A 13,166-nucleotide genomic window follows, 5' to 3' on the forward strand; every position below is an offset into this window, starting at 1 on the left:
CATGCTTGAGCAAAGATAAGGAAAAGGATGGAAAAGGAGTAAATTGTTTTCATCCCTATCAGATGAAGGTAAGTTTTTCTTAGAAATCAATTCCCAAATGCTACCATATCTGTACAAAATGGAAGTTTTACCCTTACCCTGAATGCTATTATATTAACTGAAAATTTTCAGTTTGCAGTTCCTCATTCCAAAAAATCTATACCTCAGTAAAAGCTTACAGGAAGAATACTTTGCAGAAGTAATGCAGAACACAGTAGCTACTTTCATGGGGCTCTGCTGTAGGTCTTTATTGTCTTTAAATTTGAAAAGTATGTTGCTCTGCAGAAAACTTAAGTGTTCAGAGAGGACATCAACTTCCATATTGCCTCCTGGAAGATTGTGGCAAGGCAGAGTGGAACTTCCTTGTTCCCATTCTGCTGCATTTACATTGATGTTCAGCAGAGAACACCAAGCATGGTGGCTCTCCTGTTTTAAAAGGGGTTTAAATACTGGAATTGTCAGCAAAAGGGCTGTTAGTCTCTCCTAACCCCCACTCCAGCTAAAGCCTTCATGTAGCTTCTGTAATACCAACAAGCCTTTGGGAACTAGTTTTTCCTGGAAAAATAAGTTAATGCACCAAGTCAGCTGTTAACTTTGCAAGGTGCTGTCTGAGATAAGGGCTCACATGAACTATTTCTCTGCTACGTAAGTACTACATTTTCTAAAGGCAAGTTTCAAGGTTCTTTAGGCATTCTGACATTTAGTAACTGCATTAACTAGTATATGGAAGAAAGATTAATATTTATTAGCTTGAAGTATCATATTTTATTCAAGTGATATCATAATACATTATGCATCTGCCAGTTATAATCCATTTTAATTGGTTCCAAAACCTAAGCAGTAAATAAGTAAGACAGTTTACCTAGTTAAACTGAAAAAACAGCATTCCACACAGCCAGTACTAAAGATGTCAACCGTATAATAATTCCAGCATTATATTGTTATGGCTTTCCAGAAAATCATGAAGTTTAACAAATTAGAACACATCAAGAGCCATTTTCCAAAGATTTATTGAAGTAGCGACAGGTTGCTCATACTGTGCTGGAAAAAGCAGTTTTATTGAATTCAGATACTTAAAAACAGTATTGCAGCACAAGATATTGCTATTTGTAAACTAGACTCCATTGTAAACTCTAATCCTTCAGGGAGAGTCAGTTTGCAAGATCTAAGACCTATTTCCTAGCATAATCATCTTGCGCTCATGGAAAAACTGCAGAAAGGCACTTGAAAGCTGTTTCTTCCTTTAAGACATGGACTTTTTCAATCTTGCTGGTAAGAATTTCTCCTTTAGTAAGTATGAATCTTCACTTCAGCTTTACTCCAAGTCATCATGATGCTGGGAAGTTTCATTAATAACCTAATAAAAAACAGAAACACTTGCATTAAGTTTTAGTAGGAAGATTTTTGTGGGTTTTTTAAGAGCTAGAAGTGGAACATCCACTTCCAAAATGTAGACAAGTGGGCATCAGCTCTCACTTATGAGAAATTCTAGTTTGTAAATAGCATACAAAAACCATTCAAGTTTTATTTACTTACACCAACAACAGTATCTTATCCTAAGTGAGTAAAGTATCTCTGTTTACTGTCACATGTTTTCCTAAAGAAATCTATTGAGAATTTGCTAACTCAGCTGAACTTAAATAATCAATACACAGGTAACAGTCACCAACTTTAAGTTTCACTATCAGATGAATTTTGGGTTTTTTTTCCAGAGAAACCTGTTTGCTATACCTGTATGTTCACACAGCTTGGAATGCCAGTTGCTGTTCTACTCAATACTTACTACCACATACAAGCTGCAGTAAGCAGTAGGCAAACTTAAGAATTTAAAGGTTACCAGCTGTGATAGAAATAAAATTAAAGTTACCACCAACCTGTCCATCTCTAGTTTCGACGGTCTTAATTAGAAGTGTTCTCTTTGAGTGAGTGTCAACCATTGGCTGAGACTCAATGTTGGTTTCTGCAGAAGAAGATGTATTATTACCAATAGTCTAGATGAAGTGCCTCCTCAAAGAAATGAGGTGTAACACATTTTAGTGTCTACTTTCAGAATCCCAATTTAGTATACAAAGAAGTCTCCTGCTCTGAATAAGCCAGGTCTTCTACATTTTTTTCTCTGTGCCCCTTAAAGCACTTTCAGCAGGTATCCAAATGAATTATTTGCTATGTACCAATATTTTAAAATGTGTCCAGGAACAAAAGAGCTGCTACCATCCAAGGTTAAGTAGTTGCAAATACTGTAGTTGCATCCAAGAAGAGTATTCACAACAACTGCACTTATACAAGTTCAAAAACCAGCATAAAAGGAACTATCCAGAGCCCTCATGCTAATGATAGAGCAACTGCCTAAACTGAAGTAGCAGAAACAGCTTACCTCTCAGGTTCAAAGCAGCAAAGGTTGGAATAGGCATGTTAATCCTGAAGGGAAAAAGAAATTGATAAAATCAGGTATGGGTATAAAGTATCTTCTAGTAATTTCTGGCTTTAGGAAAGTGTTTACATGTGATTACCTGCTCTCTTCACCCTCCAGCAGTTTTCTGTAGGTGGCAATTTCAATATCAAGAGCCATCTTTACATTCAGCAGGTCCTGGTACTCGCGGAGATGACGAGCCATTTCTTCCTTCATGTTCTGAATCTCATCCTGCAGACGTCCAATAGTGTCTTGGTAGTTAGCAGCTTCAACAGCAAAATTCTCCTCCATTTCACGCATTTGGCGCTCCAGGGACTCATTCTGGAAGAGAACAGTGAAATCAAGCACTGCTGCAGTTCAGTGGCTCTTCCCCACCCTCGAGACCCTCAACATTTTAAAGAAGGAAAATTGTGTTACATTAGCATCCTTTCTGAAAATGCCCAGATATGTCCCAAATTTGTCATCCCCTTATCTTCCCTTTGCAAATTCAAGGACAGTTATTCTGCAGCATGATCTGAGGTGTGCCACATATTTGTTGTGCCAGGTGGCAAAGCCATCCTTCACAGTAAGCCCAACACATGCAGCTCCAGTCAGCATTCAGGCAGTCCTTAGCAGAGGAGATTTGCAGGTGTGCTAAACACTGTTACATCCATTCCAAGCCTGTCTTTAAAGCAGTCATGTTTAAGCAACAGCAAAATTTGCACCTTTCACTGCTCCTCCAGGGTTTTTTTTATAACTTTATAGGTACCTGACAGACAAGGCATAAACACTTTTATAAAGTGCTAAATAAACAGTGAATATTATAGCAAGAGAATGAACTTAATGTATACAGCTTAAGTAAGACTGATTCAGTGTATCAATCTAGGCAGTGCACTGTTGTGCATACACACAAATTGAGCCCACAGCATCCTTTTCAAAGAGTATTAATATACTGCTGAATTGCATGGCAGATTACCTGCATTCACACCCAAATGAACAATTAAACTGCAATGCAGTGCTTAAAGCTGCAATTAAGAATAACAACTGCTGTCTTCTACTTACGCTTCCCTTAAGAGCATCGACTTCGCAGGTGAGAGACTGGATCTGTCTGCGGTACTCATTGGCTTCCTGCTTGGCCTGGCGCAGGGCATCGTTGTTCCTGTTAGCAGCTTCAGAGAGATCTGCAAACTGGAAAACCCCGGTCTGGTTAGCATAATACTTCAACAGAAATGGTGAAACAGACCTTCTGTGGACACAGCAGTTGAGGACAACTGAAGGTATTACAAGGGTTAGCACCTGATATGCTTAAATATTAGTATTACTCTTAAAGTGCCTCTCTATCTCTATATGTTATATTAGAATTCATAGCTAATTTTCATACTTGTTTTCCTGTCCTGTACATTTCCCATCTTTTCACCATTTTTTCACTAATTTCTCCAGTACTTCATCCAACATCTGCTTTCAGGTACAAGCACAGGAAAGACTCCCAAGCATGCACCCATTACTTTGCTGCTGTAGTTATGGCACAAAATGTTTTCATTTGTACCCTTCCCAGACTAAGATTTAAAAAAAGACTTTGTGTCATGGTTATGTTCATGTCCATTAGAGAGACAGAGGGAACAGCAAGTGCTACACCCAAGTTTAATTGAAACTAATTAAACAGAATTAGTTCCAACGCCTGATGCATTTTACTTACTTTGGACTTGTACCACTCTTCAGCTTCCTGAAGATTCTTAGCAGCAACACTTTCATACTGTTGGCGAACATCACGCAGGGCAGCAGTAAGATCAGGCTTAGAAACATCCATATCAATTTGGATGTGCTGTTCCTGGAGTTGGGCCTGCAGTTCTCGGATTTCCTTAGAGAGAAGCAGACACTCAACATTATTGCACAAAAGCACTCAGATGATACACAGGTGGGGACTCTGGGACAGAACCAGCAAAGAGCTTCCTTGCTAGACAGTCTGCATCTAAACACAGACCTCATCTCTCAGCTTACCTCATCATGAAGTTTCTTCAAGAACACAATCTCCTCTTGCAGGGACTCAACTTTGCGCTCAAGATCAAGACGTGCCAGAGAGGCATTGTCAACATCCTGACCAGAGAGAAGAACAATTCATAAGCTTACAAAGCTGATGTAGAGAAGTCTCTTACAGCAAGTTCAGCAGCATACAGACTGATGCTACATCTGAGCTTTTTGGCAAGACAACAGGAAATCAAAAGCTGTAAAAAACCTTTTTGCCACCTCCTACCTTAGCCTTAAACCTTAGATATGCACCTTTATTGTGATTTTAAAAACTATACCACGTATGTTGATTATGGCTAAGCATGATCAAGAGCACACAGTTCATAGCAGGTGTAAATCCTTCAAGTACTTGAGTCAGAAGTCTGCAGTAAGTGCTTCTAGCTTGACTACACTGACAACGAGTTGCACTTTGCAAACTTCCACTCTTTTCAGTGGGGCTTAAAAGTGCAACACATGTGCTGTCAGGCCTATCATTGGGCTTAACTTATGGATGCCTTGGTGAACAAGCACAGAGTCCCTTAGGTCCACAGACCACACTTCTGAAGTATACTTGTAAAGCTGGTGAGGTATGTATAAGAACTGCAGTATTCACAATGCAGGTCAACAGATCTCCCTTGAGAAAAAGAAGGTGTGAGCATAAACACAAACTGAGCTACTCATCATTGCCTACACCCTCGCAGTTGCTGGCAAAGGCTCCACCTTTTGCTGGACAGAGATAGTCTTAATCAACAGCAAAAATTCATTTAGAGCATAACAGAACACACGTCATGAATGTTATAAGGGAACAACTTGAATTAGTTCAAAAACATAAAACTAAACATTGATTGGCAACTTCTTATATTTTGAATGTGTAAGGCATTTAGTTTGCAAAGCGGAAGATTGTTCCTTTCACACTAGTTACATACACAGCCACATGCTTGTGCTCACAGAGTATTAACATATCAGGTTCTCACAGCTTACTCTAAAGCTATTTTGGATTGCCCAAAGCATAAGCATTCCTAATCAGCAGCTCTCTTTATTATGGCATCTTTGAAATAAGGAATGTTTTCTGTAGACTCCTAGAAAGCCTTTCCTTGGATCACTCCTACTCTGGGGGTAAGGTCCTTGCTCCAGAAGAATTATTTTGTTTACTTTATCCAGCAAAATACCCCTTTCATACATAATTCCATAACTTTTCTATCAATTCCAGTTTTATACCCACAGTTCATATCAGCTCTGTTTTTCAGTCCAGGGAAAGAATTTCCTAATTAATTTGTTCTCCTCCCCTCAAAACCCCTCATGATTATTCTGGCATAAAATTACATGGCTATGACCCAATATGTTTACATAATTGGCCAGACATCCAAAGATTTTCTAGAGGATTTTGCAGAAATCTTCACCCTGAAGGCTATTTTTTTTTTAATAACAATTGAATAGCTACAGGATTTTAGGACCCTATAGTAAATTGAAAGCAATTTAAACTGAAGACACAATATGTGGTATGTACTTTACCATATGCTATCATTTTTGTATTTCCTATCACTAAGATTCAGTGTTTCAGTAGTTCCCAGATGTGTGGAGAACCACGTAAATGAATTGGCTACTTGTAGCCTGAACAAACAAATACAAGTCATATATACACATAGTTGGAGTACGCGCTGATTTTATCCCAGGAGATTCTTCAATGCAAGCCACACAGTTTGCAGGGTTGAGCATCCATGTTTACTTTAGACAAACCTCATGTTAGCCAGGACCTGACCTGCTAGGCTTGTCACAGGTTCAGGATCTATCTTGGATCAGGATCTTGCTGCTAGACTAGCTGGCAAAGCTGCAGTAACTTTCTCACTATGATGCTTGTCCTGCCCCAAAAGAAAGTCCTCACTGAACTTTCACATATACTTTATGCAGTACATCCCTCAGCACAAAATACTGAAGTACACAACTGCTCCATCAAGTAAAAAGTAAAGCTCCATCAAGTAAGAAGTATCTTTGATGATACATCAGAACAGCAAAACACCTGCTGAAGTGATCCAAATCTATACAACTTCCCAGTGGAAAAATATAATAGAAAGCTGTGCATTGTTTTAAAGTGGAAAGCTCAACAGGATATTTCAGCTTCAGTGTTTTGTGAATTTAATTTCACTTTCAGAAGAACAAAACTTGCACTGAAACAGATTTAGGTTTCAAAATCTACATGTTAACTCCATCCTTGCCAGTAATGAAAAATTAGGTATGACTGATGCTCAAATCAAGCACACCAGCACGCACCAGTTATGTCATGAGTGCATTTAGTGTAGAGTTTCCATAGACAATGATTTGCATTTCTCATGCACAAGCTACAGCTTATGAGGTTAAATGGATCCAATTCTGACTGTCCTTCATGCACACATCTGCTGGAGGCTGAGCTCCTGAGTGACCCCTTTCCAAAGGCACAGAAGAGCTGGATAATGAGTGTGGGGTATGGACACCAAGCCAAGCCCACTTTGAAGCCCAGAGCCTTCATAAGATTCAACTGGATTGAAATACAGACATGCCTAAAGTGCACCAATTAAATATGAAAGATCATGTAAAAGCCAACCTTAAGTCAATTGATCCTTCAACTGAATTCAGCAATGAATCAGAGTAGATGAGACTCTCTAGAACTTAAGTTCACTGCTCCTTCATAGAACTTCACACTACATTAAATTGTCTTAGCACTGAAAAAAACAAAAAAAAACCCCAGAAGCTTAAATTAAGGCAGTATCTCAGACTGTTTAAAACTTCTGTCCCCAGAATACCAGTGGAGAGTGAATTCCCAAGCTCTGAATGGGAGTAGGTATTTCAGTTTCCCCATGCTATCTCTTGAACACACCTGCTCTCCTTCAAGGACTGTAAATATACTGCAGTCAAAAGCCTTTCCCAGGGAAACACTAACAATCAAGTGCTGATTTCCTGAACAGTGACTTCTGTTAATGCCTATGAAGAGCTCTGGAACAAAGTCAGCCTGTACCCAGCTGCCTGGTGATAAGAGCAGTCACTTCCAGTCTGAAAGAATGCTAGCAATGCTGTTTTACACCAGGAGTTTTAGGGAAGAGACCTTGTTTTGAGAAGGCACATTCCTAAATATCTTAGTCCAAACAAGGCTTAATCTAAGTTGAAAGCTGGTTTTGCACAAGTGAAAACTTGAGCTTAAGAATTTTAGAACACTGTTTGCACAGTTGTTTCTGGTTGTCACGTAGATTTACTTTAACTGGATAACATCACAGCATCCTACAAAGACTAAACTCTAACACAACTTGTTTCCTAGGTTAGCATCTTTGTTTTATAAAGGATTAAGTTCCACGTTCTTCATGGACACCCAGAGGAGGCAAACTCAATCCTGTGACCTCGCCCCAAGGAACATATTGCGTACTTCTTGTCAGCAGAAAACACCCACATGAAAAACCTTAAATTTGAAACTGTTGCCCAGTAATGCACTGACCAGTGATTCATCAAAAAGGAGTTCTGTTTTGTACAAAAACTGGCCCATAATGGACGCATTTCCCTAGAAATAGTCCCACACCATTACGCATTTAGTAAGAATGCAGCCCACTGCACCCTCCCCTCCAACACAAAGGGATCTATTATTTCAATCTGCTGCCACCACACTTGCCATAATGCCTGTATCTGCATTCCACGGTGAATCCCATAGAAACCATTAATACCCTTCAGCCAAGCGAGCAGATGGCCCCCTTTCGCTTTTATTGGATCGGAAAGTGATTCCACGTTGGGGTGTTTTTTGTAAAACGGGCTAGACTTGGATAAAGCAGGACAATAGTTTACCTCCCCTCCCCTCAGACTGCAGCATCCCCCTAAAGAAAACACGGAAGGCTTGCGTGAGAACTGACGGAACCTCTTTGTGCAAGGAAAGCGAACTCCGGCACTCCCACCCTTCGCCCCAGGCACAGCCACCACCTCCTCGGGCCCCTCCCTCCTCCACGACCGCTAACCTGTCTGAAGGACTGCAGGGTGTTCTCGGCCTCCTCCCTCTGAAGCATCTCCTCTTGCAACCTGGAAGGGGCAAGACGGCGGTGAAGAGGGAGCGGGGATCCCCCAAATCCCCCCGCCCAGCCTCCCGCCCGCTCGGGATGCTCAGGGGCTGCCTCCGCGCCAAGGGACAGAGCAGCCGGGAGGCAGCGGCAGCCCGAACCCGCCTTCCCCAGGCACACTCACTTCTCCCGCAGCCGCATGATGTCGTCGGCGAGGTTGTCCCGCTCCACTTCCACTCGTGCCTTGTCGTTGGTGAGCTGGTCCACCTGTCGCCGCAGCTCCCGCATCTCCTCCTCGTAGAGGTCGCCCAGGCGGGACGTGCCCTTGCCCTTGAGCTGCTCCAGCTCGGCCAGCAAGATCTTGTTTTGCTGCTCCAAAAAGCGCACCTTGTCGATGTAGTTGGCGAAGCGATCATTAAGCTCCTGCAGCTCAACCTTCTCGTTGGTGCGGTTCGCCTTGAACTCCGTGTTGATGGCGTCGGCCAGGGAGAAGTCCACGGAGTCGTGGAGCCGCATGGGCGGCATGCTGCTCCGCAGCCGCACCGACGTCGTCTTGGTGGCGTACACGCCGCCGGGCGAGGCGGACACGTACCGGGCACTGCTGGGCCGCAGGGCGCTGCCCAGCGAGTACCGGCTGCTGGACGTGATGTAGCGGGTACCGGTGCTGGGGCGGCTGCCCCCGCCGAACATGCGCCGGTACGAGGAGTTTTTCGTGCTGATGCTCATAGCGACGGCGGTGCGGGCTTTGTAATCCGGGAGCGGAGCGGGACGACCAGGGTGTGTGGCGAAGAAGGGCGGTGGCCGTGGCCAGGGCCCCTTCTTATGGGCGCCGCGAACCCGCCCCGCCGGGCCCGCCCCGCTCCGCCCCGCCCGCGGGGAAGGGGCGGCGGCCGCGGACACAAAGGCGGCGAGCGGGGCGGCTCGGCCGGCGGGGCGCGGATGGTGGGCGGCAGCTTGTGCTGTGGCTGAGTCCCCGGAGGCTGGCAGGTTTCCGCCGGGGCTGCGGGACGTGGCAGGGCGGTGTCCCATACAGGGGGTGCGGGGAACCACGGCGCGCCCGGGGAGGACGCGGTGTCAGCAGCGGCATCTTCGGCGTCGCGGAAATGGGCGCTGGGTTTCCCCCTCTCATCTCGTTGTCCCTCTCCAGAGTGAGCGTGGTGGCTGCAAGAAGGGGTTGGCACAGGCCTGGCAAAATACTCCGAATAACCTATTAAAACCCCTCTATGGTATGATGTACATTTATCTAGATATCTTTCTAAGAACTTTCCTTTTCTTTTGAGCTTTCTGAAAGAGTAAGATCAGGGAAAAATTATGCAAACTATTACAAAGGGCTACCAAGTATTCAAAATAAACAACCAGAAAAATTATGTGTTTTCTTTAGCTGCCTCCCATGATAGCAATCTCAGCTCCCATGATTAAGACATGAACTTTACATGTTAAATATGTTTTCCTTCTAGCTGGCTAAGCAGTTACATGCCTAAGGCTTAATTCTGCCATTTTTGTAACAATGATCCCAGGAATAATTTAGGGTTTTTTTGGGTTTTTTTTTGGGTTTTTTTGTGTGTGTGGACAGGACATTTTTGAAATTGCTGCATTCAGGATCTTGCTCCTGGAAAATAACTAGGATAGTAGCAGACTTGATTTTAACAAAGGTTTGTTTCTCCACTGTTGTACCCAATAGACTTTGCTATTCATTTTGGTAGGCGTATCGTCAGAGTCTTAGGAGAGCACCCGGCAAAATTATAATTATTCCTTAACTATGATCTGCAAATACATGTGTAAAATAAAAGGCCAGACAAAAATCCCAGTGTTTTCAGAGCAATTTTACTATCAAAATGGGATTACCAGCAATGGAAAAGAGTGATGTTGGTAGTACAGGGTAATAGCAATGGCATAAAAGTTAACAGAGAAAAACTTTGAGTAGAAGCAGATTGTTTCAGCATGAATGCAGAGATTGCTTAAGGAAGATGACAGAATCTCTGCCATTTAGATAACTTTAAACTTGAGTGGCAAAAGCACGACTCACATTCTGAAATTCTGCACTGATGCATCAGGTAAGGGACATCTTTTTTCTCTCTGCCACGGGAAGTGTGTGATACATTGCAGACATTATCTGTAATGTATTGCTTCAGCACTTAGGGGATGCAAAACTACCATTGATTTTTGATTCATTTTAGCTTGCAGTCCTGCAGGAAGAAATATCTTCACTGGAAGTTCTGATGAACAGTGGGTAGAGAAAAAGGTAATCTTCACATCCCAATTCACAGTAGTCAACTATTGTACTTCAGGTAATGTACTTTACAAGGAAGAATGTAAACAAATGTATTTTATTAAAGATCTTGGTTTTTTGAAGGAAATTCTACTTTGCTTTCATTCTGTTGGCAATCAGAAGTGCAGGAATGTGGTTTGTATCTAAATGTAAGTCCTTGAGGTTTTAATTTCTTTTGTTCACTGAAGCTTAGTCAAGAAAAGGAAGCTGACAAGGTTGAGCTACTGAAGTGCTTGCAGTATAAGTCCTGGGCTACAGCTTATTCCATTCACCCACTGAATAAGAGGCAGAGGTCACACAGCATTCCTGAGGCTAAGGGTTCCAAAAGCCCAGCCTGGATGCTGTTGTGCTGCCCAGCCCTCTCAGAGCTCTATTTAAGCCATCAAGTTTGAGCTGTAAGCCTTTGAGACTCCTGGCACAGAAGTACATACTTGTAGGCAAAAAGCAAAACAGCACATAACCAACATGGATTAAAGATGCTGTACTCAGAAATACTGATAGCTTTGGTAGACTGTTGTTTTTTAAAGGTGTACTGGTGTCCCATCTGTTTTTCCTAACAGAGCACAACTTATACTTCACAAAACTTTAAATGGCACACATATGCAAGAATCATCCTCATTCAGAAAATGTTTTGCCTCTAAAATCCAACGTATTTGTTTTAGTAAATATGACCCACCCACTTCATGTTTCAAGTGTAATTTCCATATGTTTATGTCACTGCTGCATATGTGCTCTTGGCTACCTGCCTCATTTCTGTGTCTTACTATGAAATGTTCAGATATTGTTGGCTGTTGGGACTACAGTAAACCTTTAAGTGCATTTTGCTGGTTGGCACTTACACAGATGTACAAATGGAAGAAGCTGTTTCTTGTAAACTGTAAAAAATTTAACTCACATTTGCATTACAAACTCCCAAGGGGGTTAAAACATGTCCCCTTGAAATGCATAAAGATCTCTACTGTCCTTCTCAGAAGAGACTCTGTCTCAGTGTAGCCATAAACATCACTGAGAGTATACTTTGAATGGAAATGAAATCACAGTAATGTCTAGTTTAATGGGAAATGCTATGGACTCTCAGAGGCAGTGGCTGATGGAGATCTTGACCACTTCTGACATGAAGAACAGACAGCTAAGAGCATCACTCAGCACCACGTTGGGGATTATTCATAAACTACTGGCTGTCTTCTGTGCTGTTTACTGCAATGCCTTCCCTTGCAATTCCAGCGCACAGTCATGTAGCTGCCTGGTCAACCCAAAGCATCACCTCTACAGAAGTAGGTCAGAGCTAAGCCAATGGCACTCTTGAAAAATCAAACAGCTATTTTTAACTCACAAGAGTTTCAGTTCACACTGAAATTTTCTTTTATGCCTTTTTTTTGTGGCCTTTTTTTCCCCCCACATAATTATGTATTGGTTTACTGCCAAGAATGAAATATGGAATCAAGTCCTAGAAATTTAGCAAAAAAGCACCTGTACTGTGTGTAATTTTCATTAATGGAGAAAGTGGATATGCATAGAGAGAAGGTACGGGTGCCTGAAAGGCTTTATACTGCATATCAGTTGTACTAAAAATTAAAAAGTCCATATAACAGAATTTCTATTATTTCCTTGCAAAAATATCTGTTGGTCTGAAAACATCACTGAAAAGACTGGCATTCACTTTTTTTTTTTTAATTTACCATTTAATTTAAACAGTAAGAAACGAGAGCAATTTAGTCCAAATATTGAATGTGCTTTCCAGTTACATAAATCTTGACTAAACAGATGTGAATGTTTTTCTTAATCAGATTTATGCCCTTTTTCTAAAGTTTCTGCTTCCAGGAGGTGTAGAAAGACACATAAATATTAAATATCCATGAAAAAACATCCTGCCATGCAAATACAATAGTTTTTGTGTCAGTACCATACAGCAACCTTTAGCCCAGGCATGCATGGGGCTGTAGAGGCATTCCTTCATGCATCCCCTGCACCATAGCTATTAAACAAACTCTGGGCAATAGGGACGCATTTTAACATGAGGAAATAAAAGACCCTTAACACCCTACAGACAACTGAACAGGAGGAATCCTCTGTAGTGGTCAGCCAGAATAAGTGCTATGGCCTATCACTTGAGTGACTGCTGTGGTTTTCACTGTCTAAGAACACCTTCAACCTGGCCCCAAAACACAAAGACTGCTATGATTTTGAAAACAGAAAGGTCCCTGTTTAAAAAAAAAAAAAGAAAAAAGGGATTCTGGCTTTAATCTTCAGCTGGGATAAGTCCCTCCCTTTAGCTGAGAGCCACGTGGTAAGGAGGAGCCCCCAAGAAAGGCCGGTGCATCCAGGGAAGTGATGGTTTTTCTGAACCCTGATAACGCATCTCCCTGACTAGGAGAAGCTGATTTGGATTTCTGAATATCACCAGGCTGCAGAATATCTTAATGTTCCAGCATTGAATTCTCCCCTTGTGAGTAACCTC

General features: G+C 42.1%; 2 protein-coding genes across 2 annotated transcripts in view; one reads left to right on the top strand and one right to left on the bottom strand.

The window, feature by feature from the left end:
• Nucleotides 1–763: 763 nt before the first annotated feature.
• On the bottom strand, nucleotides 764–9,240 carry VIM (vimentin). The gene is made up of 9 exons (XM_054001926.1): nucleotides 8,624–9,240; nucleotides 8,401–8,461; nucleotides 4,427–4,522; nucleotides 4,125–4,286; nucleotides 3,491–3,616; nucleotides 2,550–2,770; nucleotides 2,414–2,457; nucleotides 1,914–1,999; nucleotides 764–1,396 (listed from the first exon to the last, which is right to left on the bottom strand). The coding sequence occupies exons 1-9, from the start codon at nucleotides 9,163–9,165 to the stop codon at nucleotides 1,355–1,357; spliced, it is 1,380 nt and encodes a 459-aa protein (XP_053857901.1). The 5' UTR covers nucleotides 9,166–9,240; the 3' UTR covers nucleotides 764–1,354.
• Nucleotides 9,241–9,455: 215 nt separating this feature from the next.
• The window catches only part of TRDMT1 (tRNA aspartic acid methyltransferase 1), a 41,872-nt gene continuing 38,161 nt past the window's right edge, over nucleotides 9,456–13,166 (top strand). Inside the window, exons 1-2 of the mRNA XM_053969699.1 lie at nucleotides 9,456–9,665; nucleotides 10,617–10,681. The gene's annotated coding sequence lies outside the window, so the exon portion shown is untranslated. The remainder of the gene's footprint in view (nucleotides 9,666–10,616; nucleotides 10,682–13,166) is intronic.

This window comes from Vidua macroura, chromosome 1, assembly GCF_024509145.1.
Source record: "Vidua macroura isolate BioBank_ID:100142 chromosome 1, ASM2450914v1, whole genome shotgun sequence".
NCBI lineage: Eukaryota > Metazoa > Chordata > Aves > Passeriformes > Viduidae > Vidua > Vidua macroura.

Coding starts and splice junctions, on each gene's coding strand:
- VIM (XM_054001926.1), bottom strand. CDS start 9,165: ATGAGCATCAGCACGAAAAACTCCTCGTACCGGCGCATGTTCGGCGGG. Junction 3,617..4,124: donor AAGAGTGGTACAAGTCCAAA/GTAAGTAAAATG, acceptor GGGGTTTTCCAG/TTTGCAGATCTCTCTGAAGC. Junction 2,458..2,549: donor CTGGAGGGTGAAGAGAGCAG/GTAATCACATGT, acceptor TTTTCCCTTCAG/GATTAACATGCCTATTCCAA.